This window comes from Hippoglossus hippoglossus, chromosome 1 (assembly GCF_009819705.1).
Source record: "Hippoglossus hippoglossus isolate fHipHip1 chromosome 1, fHipHip1.pri, whole genome shotgun sequence".
Classification (NCBI taxonomy): domain Eukaryota; kingdom Metazoa; phylum Chordata; class Actinopteri; order Pleuronectiformes; family Pleuronectidae; genus Hippoglossus; species Hippoglossus hippoglossus.
Genome location: NC_047151.1, coordinates 1,777,156 through 1,797,249, shown reverse-complemented (window position 1 = coordinate 1,797,249; position 20,094 = coordinate 1,777,156). Strand labels below are relative to the sequence as shown.

The 20,094-nt window shown below is 37.5% G+C and overlaps 2 protein-coding genes across 6 annotated transcripts; one reads left to right on the top strand and one right to left on the bottom strand.

Moving 5' to 3' along the window:
* Window positions 1–212: 212 nt before the first annotated feature.
* pold4 (DNA polymerase delta 4, accessory subunit) lies at window positions 213–4,811 on the bottom strand. Of its 5 annotated transcripts, XM_034610267.1 has the most exons (6): window positions 4,493–4,811; window positions 3,727–3,842; window positions 3,166–3,258; window positions 927–1,038; window positions 499–562; window positions 213–361 (listed from the first exon to the last, which is right to left on the bottom strand). In XM_034610267.1, the coding sequence occupies exons 2-5, from the start codon at window positions 3,830–3,832 to the stop codon at window positions 538–540; spliced, it is 336 nt and encodes a 111-aa protein (XP_034466158.1). In that variant the 5' UTR covers window positions 3,833–3,842; window positions 4,493–4,811; the 3' UTR covers window positions 213–361; window positions 499–537. The 5 variants fall into 5 exon arrangements, with proteins under 5 accessions (XP_034466158.1, XP_034466007.1, XP_034466242.1 ...); XM_034610116.1 differs by having other exon boundaries at window positions 227–562; window positions 4,493–4,809; XM_034610351.1 differs by having other exon boundaries at window positions 227–562; window positions 3,166–3,249; window positions 4,493–4,783.
* Window positions 4,812–11,755: 6,944 nt separating this feature from the next.
* p2rx3b (purinergic receptor P2X, ligand-gated ion channel, 3b) lies at window positions 11,756–19,648 on the top strand. The gene is made up of 12 exons (XM_034606283.1): window positions 11,756–11,961; window positions 12,474–12,609; window positions 12,697–12,768; window positions 13,555–13,624; window positions 13,790–13,883; window positions 14,176–14,253; window positions 14,334–14,475; window positions 15,822–15,958; window positions 16,369–16,462; window positions 17,137–17,202; window positions 18,008–18,085; window positions 19,265–19,648. The coding sequence occupies exons 1-12, from the start codon at window positions 11,840–11,842 to the stop codon at window positions 19,388–19,390; spliced, it is 1,215 nt and encodes a 404-aa protein (XP_034462174.1). The 5' UTR covers window positions 11,756–11,839; the 3' UTR covers window positions 19,391–19,648.
* Window positions 19,649–20,094: the final 446 nt, after the last annotated feature.

Sequence of the window (20,094 nt, the reverse complement as noted above, 5' to 3'; positions counted from 1 at the left end):
CACTCACTCATTCTCTCCCTCATGCATCTGGAGGAGTTGAGCGTAAAAGAGGGAGTGTGTGGGTTAGGTCGGTTATAAAAAGACTGAGGAAAATGTATGTCAGTGTGCAGACCACGTTCCATCTACAAGACGGGAGCAAAGATGTTGAATGTGTTACTTTCTCACTATGTTTCCTTGTCAGCAGTGAGCAAACATTACAAGACAGAACAAGACAGCGTTGCAGTAGATTTTTATTAAAATGTAAATAAAAACTTAGTGTTTAGAAGACAACATTTTTAACTGCAAAAAATTTAAAAAAAAAACCACATCCAGATGTTCTGTCATTCTTCGGCCTCTTTGCTGAAAGAAGGACCATCTTCTGTTGCCATGGTTTCACTCTCTTTTTTCTTTTTCTGGATTTTTAAACAGCCTAAGGATACAGGGTCAGTGCTGTACATAGTGCAAAGCCCTCTGACACCATGATTCAAAATGTTTACATAGAAACAAACTGGATTTCACTTTTGTTGGAGTCTTTGTTCTTTCCTCTGGATGACTTCCTTACAAAGGATATTCACTCCATAGGCTGAAAGAGAAAGTACACAATCAGGGCAGAATATTGTTTGACATGTTATAATTTTTTAACATTATCTCCAAAGAGACAACCACAACTTTAATAATGCAAGCTCTTTTCTAATGTGTCAGTGCTTCACTGATTATAAATAATATAACTGATGTCAATCCTTTCAAACAACATTATGTGTTTATTAAGTGGTCATTGATATGCTGTGTTATTAACACGTATGGATCACATTCACAATAAATGTCTGATCCTTTACTTATGCACTTTTACACAAAGGTGCTCAGAGCCAAATCAGCTGCGGTGTCATCTACCTACTAATTAATTATTGTCAGTTGTGTACGTGTATGTGTGTGTGTATGTGTGTTACCTCTGGTAATACTCAGGGTCAGTGTGTGTCTGCAGCAGCAGGTCTCTGATCTCCTCAGGTGGGTTCAGATCATGGAACTGTGCTCTCTCCCATCTCTGCAGCCTGCTGATACCTGGAGAGAGAAAGAGATGAAGAGATGTTACAATAAATGATTTATTGTTTTTCTGTGATTAAAACCTTTTTTTGCAGTGACTAAACCATTCGTAAAAGGAGATGATATCAGCAGAGGACACAAATACGTCTTTTACCCGAGATTGTAAGAAGTACTACACCACCCACAATTAGGTGTAGTAGCGACATCTCTGATTGGTGGTGCTTGCTGTTACCATGGTAATGTTTACCACAACTGTGAAAATCAACCACAACTTCAATTGGCTACATTCGGCTACATTCAGCGTTACTAGACTAAGTTACTATACAATACACCAATGAAACACTATAAAACAATTATGACTTGAACCTGTGACTTTTTCTGTTTTGCAATATTTCTTTTGCTCTGAATCAAATGTTTTATGGTCATGATTCATCTTGTAGCTGATCTTCCTTGTTCCAGGATTAAAATTAAAACACGATTGGAGGTGCATGATTGACATTATTGAAGCTGCATTAAGAAATATATGTTGGCTACTTGAGAGTAGCAAGCAACGTCTGTCATACTATCATTGAACAAAGTTGACAACATGAACATTTTCCAGTTTACAGTTACATCCAACAGATACAGCAGCATTAGCATTCATGTGGAGTTGTTTTTATGGCCACATGGGGAGTGTGGCTTCAGCACTATAATGTGACTGTAACCTTGTCTGCTGTTTGGCATAGGGCAGGTACAGTTGAGGCTGGAAATAAGCTACAGAACATCAGTAAGACTAAATCCAACAGTAAAGTTATGGGCCAAACCATCAAAGCTAAAAGTAGCTACAAAGCTCCACTGAGCTGAGTGGAACTGCAGAACTGATTATAATTGTGGTTTCATTACAATGAGTGACATCTTTCATATTACACATAAATATTTAATCCAGTGTGAACAAAAAATATATAAAATATCTGTCTACATACTGTTTGATACTGGAAATGGTACATTTTCTCCTGTTCCAAGAGAAATTGACCAAAGATAAATAAACCCATGTGCCAAGTTTACAGAGATATGCTTGAAGAAAAAGGTAAATCTCTGCATCATTACAAGAGGAAACTTCAGCTAAACTGGATGAGGTACAAGGACAGATGCTCTTAGATTAAGTTCATGCTCCTCAGCTGAGTTTGGGTTCGAAACGAGCAGCTCTCACTCAAGACCACATTCTGACAGGGACAATGTTATGCTGGTAAGTTTTGTGATGAGTGAGGTAATATCTAAGAAACTGAAACCTCATTCAGAAGGACCACTTATTCTGAGAGGAAGCTGAAGTACCCAGAGGAACACCACAGAGGCACAGGGAGATCATGTTAACTCTACGCAGAAACTGGACTTCAATCCCAGACAACTCACCGCTGTACCAATGTGCCTCCCATGCAGCCCTTGCAGTAAAACTGTACTGGGTATATCTGCTTGCCATTTCATTCATAATTGTTTTACATATCAAAAAGTAGAACATCACTCAGCAGAGTACATACCACAGAAAAGGCTCAACAGCCCCCTATGAAACCACATTTAGATTTTTATTTGGATCTGCACCAAATTTCAGACACTCATACATTTCCGCCCCCTAAACATGTCCAATTTTTTTCATCACGATCCAGGAATTATTCTCTGGGAAATCGATGAAAATGTTGAAAAACAACAATGTCAAAGAAAGTGAAATATAATTCCCGGATCTGCCCTCTGGTCCAGATCTGTACCAAAGTGTAATGGGGTTTTCCTTGAAACATGCCCCACCCCTCCACAAAAGAAGTAATGAAAAACCCTATTTTGAATGCAATCACTGAAGCACAAAGAAGAAAGTTGATGGGACAGAGAAATACAGAGAAAATCTAATATTTACACCTGTACACAAAATCAAAACAGTGGAAAATATTTTAGTTAACACCATTATCTTATCATGTCTCTTTTTTATATATCAAAGGGAAGGGACACTGGACTAGTTTCTCAGTAAAGTGTCATTGTAGTTAACATGTATTTAATGAATCAGATTATTGTCAGTTGTGAATGTGTGTGTGTGTGTGTGTGTGTGTGTGTGTGTGTGTGTGTGTGTGTGTGTGTGTGTGTGTGTGTGTGTGTGTGTGTGTGTGTGTGTGTGTGTGTTACCTGTGCAGGGCCCAAACCTCCAGTCCAGATCAAACTGTCTGAGCTTCTGCAGCTCCTTATCTCTGACTGTTTCAGTGTCAGCCTCTGCTCCATCAAAAAGATTTACAGACAAATCATTACTACATAACAATCATTAAAAAAAAAATAATCAAACACTCAATCAACCTGAACAAAGTTAGATTTAAAACAAAAAATTTAAATATTTTTATACAAACAATGAAATGCAAAAACTCCACTTATTTATAGTGCAAAACAGACATTTCAGTCATTTTCATTTACTATGGCATCTTTCATTTCTAGGATACATATTTATACAGGTAGGTATCACAAAACCTTTCCACACTCCCTTCCAGTGACAAATTAATATATGAAAAAACACATAAATTAAGAATATGAAAACTATACATTAGCCATTTTCTCAAGCTCTAGATACTGATTGAGATCAGACAGGATGTGTGACTGTGACATTGTGAACACTGGCACCTGTTTTACTGAATAGAGATAATGAACATACACCGAATACATGATGATCACACGTGATGACACTGTGCTGCTCCTCACCTTTCTGTGGTGGGGGAGGAATGGCTCTCTTCTCTCGTTTGCTCGCCCTCCTTGCTCTCTTTACCACCTTGAATGAGTCAGTTATCAGTCCACGCTTGGCTGTCATGCTGACTGATCTAGGAAACAAACACAAATGTGTACAGGGATTGTGCAGCCTGAACTACCACCACTTAAAAACCTCTCCAACATTCTGTGTTTGTGTTTCTGCTCACTGCTGTTGGGTGCATACAATTAGCCTGTGATCTGATGCACAGGTTGTAGATAGGGATTTTAAGAGATCAGACACACACACACTATTTGGAAGGTTTGATTCCTAGATCCTCCACTCCAAGTGTCCAAGTGTCCAAAGGCAAGATACCTAACCTCAAATTGCATCTCACCTCGACATGTTAGTGTGGTGATTACTCTTGCAGCTCTATCACTCATATATAGGGTTAACATTATATATATTACAGTAGAGATATTATAGATATATACACACATGGAACATTTTATTAAAAGGTCTATGATTAATCAATCATCAGGTTTTAATGATCGTAGATCATTCAGCAGTAATGAAGTGGTAATATATTGTGGCGCATCCACCTCATCTGTAGTTAAACCACACAGGATGTGTTACTATGAACCAGCTATTACAACATTACAGCCACATATCAGGGTCGTTCCTCCATTCCCACTGTGTGGAGGAGCTGCTGTGTTTGTTTCTGGATCATCAGGCGACACGTGGAGCAGTCCAGCCACTCTCTAATAACTCTTATCAACGTACCTGTTTCATGAAACTACACGGCCCCTGTCTTCTCTCTTCTCTTCTTCTCTCAGTGACCAAAACAATGACGGCGACGCCTTGCCACGCTGAAGTTAGCTTCCAATGCGACAGTTAAAGGGACCTGAGCCCGTGTGTTGGGAGTGGGTGAGACATTTTGATGAAACCTTGTGTAGCTGGAGCAGATCACCCCAGAGAAGAAGAGTGAAGTGGTCTGATGTGATCTAGCTACACAAGGTTTCACCAAAAACGTGTAAGGTTTTATAAAAAAAAAAAAGCATTCAGACAGTGAAGCTAACACTAAAAGGTTTCACACATTCTCACATCGGAAAAAAACAGTCGAAGTTTCCCTTTACTATCGAATCAGAAGCTAACTTCAGGGTAGACGCTTGTCTTTCTTCTTCTGGTGGAATAGAGAGCAGTTTGCCGCTTTGCTGCCACTTGTCGTTTACTTTGCATATTACAGGTCGTGGATGTACTCCTTAACTCATATTACACTCAACTCAACGTACAGCTGAGATGACCACCTCCATCCAGGACATCTTTCACACACTGTGTCTGCAGAGCCTCTTCCATCATGACGCCCCCCCCCCCCCCCCCCCACAGGTTGTTTGTCCCCCTGTCATCAGGCCGCAGCATCAAAACCACCAGAACCATAACTACAATGCTCTGCAACAGCTTTTTACCCACAGGCTTCCAGATTCCCCCAATAATATAGATCATGTATGCAAATATTTCACCACAAATATTACTGTCATATTATGGTTTTACTATTACTTAACTATTATACCATTATAATATTTGTAACCATAATATTTAACTATTTCTGCTATCATAGTATTTATTATTAATTACACCAGCTGTATTTACATGCAGATGACCAACAGCACCTCACCAGTAGTCTTATATGCGATTTTGTCATCTGGTTAGGGAATGACAGCAATGTTAGTAAATCCCCACACCAACCCCATAGCTACCAAGACATCCTGCTTTGATAGTTAAGATAATATGGTGCAGTAGGAAAAGGCTCATTTCGTTTTGCTATTGATTGAGTTTCATCAAGAGGAGAAACCCTTAATTAAGCAGAAGATAATGTCATTATTACTAAAAGTCACAGTATACATGTAGTGACCATGTTGTTATTGTTGACCCACAAGTTATCACCATATAAAATGTATATTTCTTGCAACTATATGAAAGGTTGCAATGTGCAATGTAAAGTATAAAACCTCACCACTAGATGCCACTAAATCCCACACAATCAACATAATTTATTGAAAAAAAGATACAATGTTTAATAGTTTTTAATGCATTCAAGTTATATATGTAGTGGTCAAAAGTTTAGTGCGACAGTTGAATGCCAATCGGGTTCACCACATATATCCAGAATAAACGGGACGGGAGGCTGATGATTCCAGAAATAGACAATTTATTCAAGTTGGACAAAGGATTTAAAAAGACTGATCAAACAGCACAGGATCATGTGCAATGTAGGGAGTACTGGCCTATACTTGATATAAATAACCGATTAACAAGAGAGAAATTAAAGGCTCCAGACCCAATTTAACAAAGCTAAAATATCATGCATAAAACAAACACAGCACACTTTAAGAATCCCAATACTGGTGTAATTGCACCAGTGGATTATCACTGCAAGCGATATTGTACAATGAAATAACAGAAGAGGGCCTCTAGTTTACGGAGCCAATAACTCACCAATATTCAAGCCATTAAACCAGGATTGCACAGTACCCGTCAACCATATTGCACGTTGCCCATAGAACAAAGAACAAAATAAAATGAACAAAGAAACCAGAAATCAAACCAATTAATCAGAAAGAAACTAAATCTAAACAAGGCCAAATAATCTAAATTAAATCTAAATGTGGGAAAAAACAGTGACCGTAAATATTCTGCCTGAAGGCAGCCCTATGAAACAAACATGTCATATTAGGTCACACAATTATTAAACAAGTTTATCAAAATGTTTAAAAACATTTACAAATATAAAACACATCGTTATGCCATACCTTCAATTCATTAAAATAAAGCAGAGACCCACGCCGTCCTTATTGTCTTGACGACAAGTACTAAAACAGGAAAGGACAATTACACTTAACGTCACAGACACAATAGTATAGACTCTGGATAAATGTTCCGGCGCATTACTTACAAGTATCGTTCCCATTAGTTTGTGTGTACACGCTGACTGGAGATTATTACAGCGTGCCTGTATGGCGACGCTGATGCCGTCTCTCACACACACGGGCGCGCGCACACACACACACACACACACACACACACACACACACACACACACACACACACACACACACACACACACACACACAGCTGTACGCTGGGCTCGCAACAAACAATTGGCGTCCACACCTGCTGCGCCCACGCTACACTTCCTCACAGGACCGGCAGTGCAGAGAGAGAGAGAGAGAGAGAGAGAGAGGGAGAGAGCGACTACGGGGTCCCTAGATAAACTTCGCCAACTCCCCTCATCCTATAGGCATCGCCGTCCTGTCAGGTTAATTAGAGCTGTGATTTTATATCTACAATGACATGTAAGCATAACTGGTAAAGTAACACTGCTAAAACTATCCTGTTTTAGCTAAAGCTTTTTATTAAGGATTGACCCCATTACATATAGGATAGATTCATTCCCATGTATACGACTTGTGAGCATTCAAAACTAAAGTAGTCCCATGTCTAGCTACTGTATATCTCTGTCTGTCTGTATGTGGATTGAACTGTTCATCTTGTCGGCTTCACACTTTGCACCTGTATTGATAATGGCCAAGGGAGGTGCTGTACTGAGGTTGGTGCGATTTGGACACATTATACGTCCAATATATTTACATTTTGAGGAAGACAACTAGCAGTCAGTGGGGGCGGGGCAGTGTGCCTTAAGTCTGTGGACCAGGTTGAAGATGTCTTCTATGTCCAAGAATAAACTACAGTAGTGGTCGGTAACTGGGTCAACCAGCATTTAATTTGATGAAAAACATTGACGACAACATTTTTACTGTAGATAAACCGGGTAGGATGAACACAAAGTTTTTTAACATCACTCATAACCATAGAAAATGTTACAAAAAGCTCTAATAATAATAACACAATAATAATAATAATAATAATAATAATAACTTTATTTGTATAGCACTTATCTAAACAAGGTTACAAAGTCCTTCAAAAAATAAATAAATAAAATAATTATATATCAAACCCCTGCTTATCTTAATGTTACCATTCAGAATGTCTGCTGTGAAAAAGTCCTGTAACTTCACTTCCGTTTTGTTCCCTGAGCTCTGTCTCTCTGCCTCCTTTGCTTCTGTTTAAATAAAAATACTACTGTGAACAATTCCTCAATATGAGCATTATAGAATTGTCATCATGATGCCCTATGCATAAGTTTAATGCTCCACAATGAAGTTCAAGTTAAAACAATGTTCTCGTTATAGAGAGTTGATTTTAATTGAACCCATAATCCAAAACCCTTTGTAGATTTATCAGCTCAATTAGAGATTTAAACTGAAAAAGTCAAAGTAGTTTATCACAGTACAAACTTTTGACATTAGACCTGTAGATAAATTTACGTAATACAGGTCAAAAGAATTGGCGTTTGGATCCAGCGTTACTTAAAGATAAGGCTTTCTACAAACAGATGAAGGAACTTGTCTCTTTTTCCTTCAAATTGTATATTATCCACACATAAAGCATAAAGCACAAGCACTCCTTGAGCCTCAACCCAGAGAGAGCTGGGCTCTGCAGTGATGGATGAACACTTCACCACTTGAATCCATCAGACAGACAAAAGGAAACATTTTATGTGCTTTGTTTTTTATTTGGATTCCTATTAGCTTCCACAAAGTGGTTGAAGGGTCCAGATACAGGTTTAGTGACTGATCTTTGTGACTAATGCTGCAATCATATGATGTTCACAATAAAAATGATGGTGATCATGATCAACGTTAACCTAATGGTGGTGATAATGGGTGACAGGAAGCCAGAGGACAAAGCTGCCTCTCTCTCTTTCTCTGATTGCTTGAAAGTGTCCAAATCAATACAAATCCTTTTGACATGATCTGCTGCCTTCTCACATGGTATTTTCTTTTCTATATCCCCCTCATCCCTCCACCCTGCCAGATCACTTACCATATAGTCAAAGGCGTGTGTGTGTGTGTGTGTGTGTGTGTGTGTGTGTGTGTGTGTGTGTGCGTGTGCGTGTGCACATTCTGGAGTATGAACAAGTGGAAAGAAACACTTCTCTTTCTTTGTGGTGTTATATTCAAAATAGATTGTCAGTCAGTAGAGTGCATACCTCCACCAAGGCCAAAAGGTCTCCCAAAAGTCAATTAAGCTGCACAAAATTGCACACATTCATAGATCCGTATCATTTCTCTAAATATTCGAGATCGATGCATTATTTCTTGGGAAATCAGTGAAAATGTCAAAGAATGCCCTTTCTCACAATGTTTAAGAAAGTAATACAAATACGGTAGTTTTTTTTGTAATCCTACGAACACTCAAAAATGATACAACAAACTATACACTGATCTTGCTTTAAATTTGGAAAAGCATTTTCAATTATATGCCTTTTGGAGATCAGTTCATATCCTACTCACTATTCACAGTAACGAAAAATCTGACCAGGGATGCCCAAACGTTTTCATGACATTGTCATTTTCTCTCACGTACTGTCTTTTTCCTCAATGTAGGGGTTAAGGTTGATATTGTGTGTATTATCTACTCATTGTTTTAATTTAGTTTTTTTTCATAGTGAAAAGAACACTTTGAGGACAGGGTGGGAAAACGATTAAACCAAGAAGGATACCAGCCGTTCTGAAAGCACACGAGGATGGAGTAGAGGCAGCATATATGTCTTGGTGCATGTATGTAGGAGGTGTATAATTGTACAAGTACAATAATAAAGTGCCCTTTCATGTGATATTGGTTTATGTCATTTGTAAATCCACCAATAAACATGCATAGCCATAAACAACCATTGAATAAAAAACTATTTTTGAAACTCAAGCATTTCCACCAACAACCATATTAATATTGAAGAAAACAACATATTTATCTCCCCTTATTTGAAAAATATCTCCAGCTAGAGATGAGTGCAGTGTCAGAACATTGGCCTAGTGTGTGTGTGTGTTTGAGTGTGTCATGTGAGTGAACATAAGTTGTCAGTCAGACTGGCAACCCTGGGAACAACATAAACATGGCTTCCTGTTTGGCTTTTATTTTGTGCATTTGTGGGTGTGCGCATGCATGTGAGCGTGCATGTGTACATGTGTATGCGCGTAAATATGCTATTTCCTCCTGTTTAACTGTTTTCTTTCATCCTTTCCACACCTCCACTCTTTTTCTCCATCCTTTTTTCAAACTGCTCATTCCCCGTTTCCTCCTTTCCCTTGATTGTCACTGCCCCCATCCGACCCTCTTATCCTCTTCAAAGAAGGAAAGAAGGAGAGAGAAAGATTATATAAATTGTATTTGACCACTTCCTCGTTCTCATCCAATGGAAGTTTATTATCGACTCATCATAAGTGACTGCTGTATAATGGAGACATTGGAGTGTAGATGGCATTAGATGGAAAACTGCTGGGATTGGATTATGATGAAACGCTATCTCCTGGACTGAATATGGTTTGTGGTGAGTATTTGAATGTAGAAAGTGATACATGAGGTTGTGGTCTGGCCCACTCCTGTGGTCCACCTTTTACATGATGCACATCATGCAATTGAAATCATAAAATATTCATCTTATAATAAATCGGCAAAACTGCATTTCTGGCTGTGTAAATGTCTTGAAGTCCTGAAATGATACTAATGGAATATTTAATATTTTCTTATGAAGGCTTTTAAGGGCTTCTGATGTGAGTGATGTTACCAAATGTCAACCAAATGTTAAAACAGCCAAGGGAACTGGAACCACTGTTAATTCTATCATTATTATTATTATTTTTACTATATTGTTTTTATTGGAATGAGCTGAATGAACACAATTGTGTCTCAAAATTAAATGTCTCAATTCGTAGTATCTAAACTGAATGATACCCAAGGTGGGTAGAGCCAGTTACTTATTATCCTCAAGTCTATATGATTTGTTTCCGACTGTCACTTCACTCAGAAAGATTTATAATAACTTACCTCTATCTTATGGCCAACAATTTGGAACTTCATCTCCCTCTAAGTAGATCAACAAAACCAAAAAGTAATACACGTTCACCTAAACACCAAAAGAAGGCTAAGCTATCACAGGGGAAAATTACTTCCAGAATTCAAAAATGGTCTCATTGTAACTTCTTGAACGCAGATGTCTTGTTTTCTTATTCAAAGTTTAATAAAAGAGGTTTTAAAGATATTTTTCTTCTAAACAAGGCTCTCTGTTTCTCCTCTTGCGAAAGTCACTTTGCTAATCTAAACCAAACATTTGCAGACCTATGTCGGATGCTGTCTCTGATATTAAACTGACTGAGTCAAATCATTTTCAAACATTCATTTTCATTACCTCCACTTTTATTAATTAATATTTGTTGCTTCCATCCTTCATACAATGTTGGGATATTTCCATCACAAGAATAGTGAATCCAGTGGGTCTTCATTTCCTCAGATGATGGGTGCAGTCAACAACATCTTCAAAATCTTTGCGTTAGTGATAAAACAACTTTGGTGGACAGCAGGAAAAGTTTATTAATTTGTCAGTGTATTATTATTATTACTATACATCATAAACAAACACGCAAATAATTAAAGTAAAACCAAATGTTGGTTGATGATTCGGAGACAGAAACATCTATCAATACAACATGTGTGACACCAGAATAGTAAATAAGTTAGTAAAACCTTTGGTAAAAACCATCTTCTGACTGTAAATCTAGAATTTAATGCACAAAAACATGGACCATGAACATAAATCAACATCCATGGTGCACTGAGCAGGAGGGAGGGGAACAATAGAGTCGAGAGAGAGAGAAAGAGAGCCGGACAGAGAGAGCGAGAGAGAGAACTGAATTGACTTAACTCAATGAAGGCATTTCTCAGCCTTTTTTTTCTGTGTTGTCAAAGACTCCTGGACCGTTCCATGAAGAAGAGGAGTTACCCCTGGATATCTGGATACTGCTCTGACTGTTTCTTCACCAAAGAGTAACAACGACGTCAGCTCCATTTGGGCTGATTTGTATAATTTACAGACACCTATCGCCTTTTTTCACACTTTACTTAAAAAATACACACAGAGTGGGATTTATTTCTACAGAGTCATAGAAGTCACATCACATACTGGAAAAACACAAACACCCTTCTTGTTTCTACTGACATTCACACACTGCTAGGATGTGGTCTTGCAAAACAAACTTCTTCACCTATGAAACCACCAAGGCAGTGGTCGTGAAGAGCTGGACCATCGGCATCATCAACCGTGTCGTCCAACTTCTCATCATCAGTTACTTCATCGGGTGAGTGTTTCTCTTCATTCAGCTCTATTTTAAGGATCTTACTGTTTACTTTGCACTGAATTATTATTATTATTATTATTATTATTATTATTATTATTATTATTATATTATTATTATCTATACAGCTTATCTTTTGAGGGTCACAGGGGAAAGAGCCACTCCCAAATATATATAGTATTATAACGTGTGTGTGTGTGTGTGTTTGTACTATATTTGTGAGGACCATTTTGAACATAGACCTTACAGAGTGAGGACATTTATGGAAAGTGAGGACATTTTGGCTGGTCCTCACTTTTTCAAAGGCGTGTTTGAGGGTTAAGACTTGCTTTTTAGGTAAGGGTGAGAATTAGGTTTAGGTTAGGGTTAGGGTAAGGTTTAGAGTTCGGCATTTAGTTGTGGGTTAGGGTTAAGATTAGGGCAAGGGGCTGGCAAATACACCATGCCTACGAGTGTCCTCACTAAGTTAGAAGTACAACAATGTGTGTGTGTGTGTGTGTGTGTGTGTGTTTCAGGTGGGTCTTTGTCAATGAGAAGGCCTACCAGGTGAGAGACACAGCTATTGAATCATCAGTGATGACCAAAGTCAAAGGTTTTGGAATCTACAATAACAAGGTCATGGATGTTGCAGACTACGTCACTCCTACACAGGTACACGGAAACATCACAGTGATGGATGAATGGGTGTACTAGTGTACTTGCAATGAAGTGATGTGTTTTATATGTGTGTTTTTACAGGGAGCTTCAGTCTTCTGCATCATTACTAAACTGATTACTACTGAGAACCAAGTCCAGGGATACTGTCCTGAGGTCAGCTAGTGTCATATCATTACTGCAATACTATTACTAATGCTTTACTATTACAAATACTTCTATCATCACAGGTGAGATCAACTACTGACTACTGATGTACTGCATTTTTCCATTGCCCTTCACAGTCACTGTTTTTCCTAATAGTGCTGTCAGACTGTTTTTACTATTACCTCTTTTACTGATTTGATATACAAGACAAGATTCTCAATAATTAATATAGACTTTATAAAAGCTTTGGATAACGGAACAAAACGTATAGTGCTGGAGTTAAAATAACACTGTACCTGTACAGTTACATTACTTAAATGTAGGTAGATGTGAAGTGGAGGAATAAAGAGGTAAGAATTACAGATGATCTCACAAACAATTTATACAGTTGGTATATATTCCTTTATTACAGGGTATGTAGATGTAAATGACCTATAGAGCTATTATCGTTTCACGGAAGATAGATTTATGACCTGTGCATCACTTGATAAATCTGATGTGATTTTATTTCCAAATAACCTATTACCAACAAACAGGTCAATTGTATTGTTCCTTCTGACAGTTAACTGTGTATTGTTATCTGTAGTTACTGAGTGAGTTGTACAGTATAAATGAAAATGTGGAGGGAATTCTTAATTCTTACATCTACTTACAGGATAATCACAGAATATGCGGGATGCAATGTAAATCATTAGAGTACCCGTTTTCTTTCACATAATAAACAGTCATTTGTTCTGTCATTGATATAAAAATAATTATTAAAGCAGCTTTGTGTGTGTGTGTGTGTGTGTCCAGAGTGAGAAGAAGTATAATTGTACCCAGGACAGTGACTGCTCGAGAACTCCCAATAAACCAGGAAGTTATGGTGAGACCTTGATTCGCTTTTTCTTCTCATGTCAATTCTGCGACACAATATTTGATAAAAACTATTTTACAATTATTAATATTACAACACTTATTCATGTGTTAAATGAACAAATGCATTACCAGTGTTGTTTATTTGTTAAAACGTTTTCCTTTTCCTCCACAGGAATTCTTACAGGCAAATGTGTTCCTTTCAATGCCACTCTAAAAATGTGTCAGATAAAAGGATGGTGTCCTGCTGAGATCGACACCATCAAGACGTAAGACAACACTATGCCTGAGACAGGGAGCTTTGCTAATACTGTTAACTTCTAATGAACAATACTGACTACCCTGACCATTGAGAGGTATCACGGTTATAGACATACCTGTATCAGGGCAGTACATTCATTAAAACGGTCTCTGACCTACAATAATCTCTGTGCATGCATATAGTTTTAGTTGTATTTGAGCATATTTTTAAATATCTAAGATTTCTTCCTCTATCCCAGAGGTAAACTGACTTGTGTCTGTCTGTCTGTGCCTGCGTGCCTTTCTTTCCCCCTTTCTCAGAACGCCAATGATGGAAGTAGAGAATTTCACCATTTTCATTAAGAATAGCATCCGCTTCCCAACCTTCAACTATACAAAGTATGACAAATATGATTTCAGTTATGATGATACTTGGGTCTGACATGTCGACATGATAATACATATCTGTGTCTGTGCAGAGGGAACTTCCTTCCTACTATCACAGACGAATACATCCAAAAATGTAACTTTGACATGGTCAACAACACCTACTGCCCCATCTTCAGAGTGGGAGATGTGGTCCACTACGCGCAGCAGAACTTCACCAAACTGGCAAGAAAGGTAGAGTCAAAAGTACATTGTCAAGTCAATACAATCATTTTCTGTTCGCTCTGTGCTGAACATTACAGTATATATAGAAATTGAACATTATCCCTTTAGGCTGTGTCAGTGATGTTGTTTATATAGCCAAAATTAAGAAATTCCTGTGTGTAACCTAAAAACAGGTAGTGGAAGTACACAGGCTTTCCCTTGTTTCTTTTAATATATTTCTATGTTAGCTCTCTTTTCCCGATGCTGCCTTATGTAATTGGTGTGTGTCTGAGTTTTCTTGAGGGCTCAACAGAATATTTTTTCTTTTTGAAAGGTGTGCCATATGTTTAGGTACCGGTAAAAAAAAAAAGTATCTTCCCAGCTCCAAGTCCATAAATCCCATTTGTATAGTTTTGTTGTGATAGGAGTAAGTGTGATTCTCTGTGGAGCTAAAATGTCTCTCCACTCAGCTGGGCTCTATGTTTGCAGTCAAGGTGCATGGACCTTCAATTAAATCGATTCATTTACATCCGTTCTTGTGAAGGGGAATAATGAAAGACAGGGTTATTTGGACAGTAAATATAAAATCAGAAGTCTCTTGGATGTTCAATGATTGGCAATGATTCACCAGAGACGTGTTTTATTTAGAGTTGGCAACAAATCAACCACGTACAGAAATCTTTTCTTTTCCACACCTCTTATTGATACACCCTCCAAAGCAATCTTTTCGCTGATAGCTTGGGTCACAGGTTTGATTTAAATAAAAATGTGAACGACCTTGTCTACATCCTTTTCTTGATCAAATGCAGAAGAGTAGCTGCCCTGTGACTGGTCATCCATCTCACATTTTCAACCATACCTTATTAAGAGGCATAATCCCAATTCATGAAAAAGTGCAAAAAAGTGGCAATGTCTCTGACCTTAACAACTGCCGTTCAATTTCCAAACTTCCTCTGTTGGCAAAAATCCTTGAATCTTTGGTCAATCTAAAAATATGGGTTCTGGTTTTCGCCCCGGTGACAGCACAATAACAGCTGCAGTTTTAGTCAATAATAACATTGTCACCTCTCTAGATTATAAACAAGCCTGTGCTGCCCTCTTCATTGACCTGTCAAAAGCATTCGATACTGTTGATAAAATCATAAAATCATCCTCGACAAATTCAAATCCATAAGTTTAGACAATCTGATCATAAATCATTCAAAGAGTCCAACCAATTTAGGGTCTTTTTTGCTGTGTCATGAGAATACACAACCAGTACTGCCTTTCTCCCTAACATCTTATCCAGTGAAAACTAATCGCATATAAATATATTTCCAAAGAGACGTGGTTACAACACACTCATGCATGTACTCTCATTTTGAAACTTTTATCAGGGAGGCGTGATTGGAATAAAGATCGGATGGGTGTGTGATCTGGACAAATCAGACGATCAGTGTAACCCCTCATACTCCTTCACTCGACTTGATGCCATGTCAGAGAAGAATGCTGTCTCACCAGGCTACAATTTCAGGTACAATACTGATCTACATTGTTGGACTGACATGTTTAAAATCAGAGAACTTGACAATGGCTGACCAGATTGCCATTAAATTCAACGCTGATATTCATGATCCTGAGGTAACAATTTCTAATCATCTTGGTAAACCCATGACATTTCCTTTAGAAATAAACTAACAGACTATTGTAGATTCATTTATTATTTTTGTTTGACGTCTTATATCTGTCTGTTTGTTATTAGCTTGAACCTTTTTTCATTATTTGCCCTCTTGATGCTGTCAAATGTGACATATAAATGATCACTTATGGTTATGATCCTTGTCTCTCTTATGTCAAATATGTACTTCTCAACAGGACACTGATATGTCAATTTAAAATTCATTCAGATTAATTTAAATTGTTGCGATGTGTCTGTGTTGACAGGTTTGCCAAGTATTACAAGATGGAGAATGGGACCGACTACCGCACTCTGGTGAAAGCCTATGCCATTAGGTTCGATGTCCTGGTCAATGGAAACGTGAGTGTGTCTCTTAGAATTTGATTGCATTGGGTGGTCAGCCACTCATTCCCAATTAATATAACAAGGTCCATTTAGGAATAAGTGATAAAATGAATACACTCATGTCTGAAGGGATTCAAATTAAGTATGATTACTTGAATAACACAATGTACTATAAATAACGATGCAGGGATATGACTCTGTATGTAGTCCTTTTAACATCTCAAAATGGAAGCTATTCACTCCACTCTACCCTCTTTATAAACTTCTACATCTTTTTAAACATCTAATAAAAATGTCTTGCTGCATTACTAAAGGTCTCAAGCAGAATAATTTACTCCACGTGCAATCTGGTAGCAGTATGGCTACTGCACTGGGACAATTTCAGGTCAAATAGAGTAGATTAATGCTATTTAATTATCAGACTAAATTTACATTTTCACAATGGGGGTTGTTTGTGTTGAATTTACATGTTCTCCCTGTTTTCATATGAGATTCCTTTGGGGGATCTGGGTTCCTTTAGTTCAATGATTTGAACGGCTTTGCTGACAAAAAGAAACTTTCATTACTCAAAATTAAGACTTTAGAGATAGAAGAGATAGAAGAAGTAGGAATTGAATAAACAGAGAAGATTTCGTGTACTACTTCATTTGTTAAGTGTTAATGATACTACTGCTCTGCTTCCTTTGTAGGCAGGGAAGTTCAACATGATCCCCACACTCATCAACATTGTGGCAGCCTTCACATCAGTGGGCGTGGTGAGGATTTACTTCGATACTAAGTGTAGAAGTTTATTATGTACCTGTAATTTTTCATTCAGTAGTTTAATGTCCTTTTCCACAACTGTTTGATGAAAGCTGAAATTACTTTTATGTGACGGTGAGGAACCTTTTTTCCTATCAAGGCCCATTTGATTTTTGCTTATTGCCTATGATATTTCTGGCTACATCTAAACTCTCTAATGCCATGGCTGGAACTGTTTCTTTGGCCAGGAGTCAGATGTGTACTGGTAGTGATGGAGCTGGTTTTCCAGGTCTAAGTCTCGTGGCTTTACAACTGTCAGGTTGAAAAGAGCTGTTCACAGCAGAAATTTGTCCCAAAAAGAGAAGTTCACTTTTCATGTCCTGAAACTTCTTATCATTGCCTGATAGAGTATTGCAAACTCAGAAGTATATTTAGATGTTATATATTCATTCAGTTCTTCTTCTTTCAGCTTCTTACCTATTAGTTCACCACTCAGAAGGACATGTTAGCCTATTTTATGTTATTTTCTTACATTGCAGAATTTTTTTTTTCTGTGACGTGAATTGTTCTGTTTTTCGGAGTAGTTTCTTTTAAAACTAGCCTGCAAGATAATGCTTTAAATTGTCTCACAGGTCGAATGCACCCTGGAGCCCTGAGGTTCCTCTCCCCTGCTCTTATGTCCTTATCTCTATTTTAGATAGTATCTACGTTTTATACAGTATGAAAATTCCTCAGTAAAACTTTCCTGTGAACTGTGTTGTGTGTTTTGCCCTTGTTTTGATGAGCGCTATTTAAAATATTATTGCACTTTTTATGTAGGGAACAGTGCTGTGTGACATCATACTGCTGAACTTCCTGAAAGGAGCGGAGCAGTACAAAGCCAAGAAATTTGAAGAGGTAAAATACCTGATCTTAGGATGGTTTATCTATGTGTAATATATTAAATCTGACCTCATCAATCATACTGTTAAAGCTGCATGAATTAACCTTTTTCTCACTTGCAGGGATCAGAACATACTCTAAACAGAACATTGATAAATTATTACCATTTAAAGCTGATATGGTTTACTGTTAGACATGGGGCAACATTTTACAGTGCAGCTCTGGGCCAGAAAACCAAAACTATGAGCTAAAATAAGCTAATCTGTCTTGCACAACTAAGGAGGGTAGCAAAAACAAGTAACCCTCTGCAGGTTATAAATCTTATAACCATTATGCATATGAATGTATCAATAATACACCCATCAACTCAAATATATCAACAGTTTATTAACAAAAAAAGCAGTATTGCTGGGGCAAATTAAATATTTTGATTTGGTAAAAAATAAGTAGATCAACTGATGCAGTGAACAGACAGTAAAATATTTAAAAAAAAACCTGAAATTGCACAGTTTTTTTATGGCCACAATCCTTCTATTCCTGACTAAGGAATTTTCACCCATATCATATAGGAACTCATATTTAAATGTAATATATGTATTTGGTTAAACCCATAGACTGTATACAAAGTCATGAAACATGACACATGTTGGCTTCAGTTTTTTATAGCACAGGAAGTGTAAAGTATAGATAAATACATAGATGGATGTACTTTATTGATCCCAATTTTGGAAATGATTGTGTCACAGCAGCATGATAAGGGTATTGTACATAGAGCAAAGAACAAAAGACTAAATACAAAAAACGACAAAAGAGACAAGTGTGCAAAATTGCAGTAGTTGTTTGAAAATGCAGTAGTTGTTTGAAAATGCAGTAGTTGTTTGAAAGGTAAAGTTATGAACATGACTAAACAATTAAAATAAATATGAATATAATATGTGCAGTAAAATATGAATATGAATATAGTATGTGCAACAAAATTTATTTGGATGTGGGGATTTGTCATCCATCTTTGAACAGTCTCTCTCTCTCTCTCTCCCTCTTTCTCTTTCTCTCTCTCTCTCTCTCTCTCTCTCTCTCTCTCTCTCTCTCTCTCTCTCTCTTTCTCTTTCTCTTTCTCTTTCTCTCTCTGTCTCTGTCTCTCTGTCTCTATTTCTCTCCATCCCTCTTCCTCTCTCTCTCCCTCATGTGCTGTAGGTGTCGGCCAGCCCGCTGGACTCCCAAAGAAACAAGCTATCCCACTCGCAGCTTTCACTCAGACATAGCGAGGCCATCATGAGGTCCAGTGACTCAGGGGCGTTTTCTTTTGAACATTACAGCTAAATGGTCAGGGAGTAGTGAATTAAGGAAAACACATGTGGATTGGGTTTCCTAAAAAATGTCAATGTTCTACCTTATATCAATTTTACTCATTCAGGGCAGTTTGTATATTACACAGAATATCTGTATTAGCCACATATATGTTTCAATGTCTAAAACATCAGAGGACCTGTTGCAATGTTGTCTATACATTTAATTTCACACGTTTCAAAACAGTGGTTGGAATCAAAACAAATATTCTAAATCGATTCATTAATGTTTGCATGAGGACAAATTTTCAACCTGACATTGGCTCGGCATTTATTAAGCTGAAAAACCACATGTGTTCAATAATAAATTAGACCTGAAAAACATTTCCTGTTTGAAGTCTTCTTTTGTACGGTGTATTAAAACTGCTATAATGTAGACTTTGTAAGAGAGGACCTTAAATGTAGAAGACATGTGGCATGCATAGGCTTTATTTGATTAGCCCTCTTTATTAGCTCTTTGTGGGTTTCATTCTGAAGGAGTAACTTTATTTACACAGCACTTTTCAACAAAAAGTTCAAAGTGCTGAACAACAAGAATAAAGCCACAACAGGGGGCCCTCTTTCGCTATATGTAGCCTACATGTGATTTTAGATCAGTAAATGACAAAAAACATTTAAAATGATTGGAAAACATTTTCAAATTGCTTAGCCTTTAATGTGTCGATACAGATTTTTTCA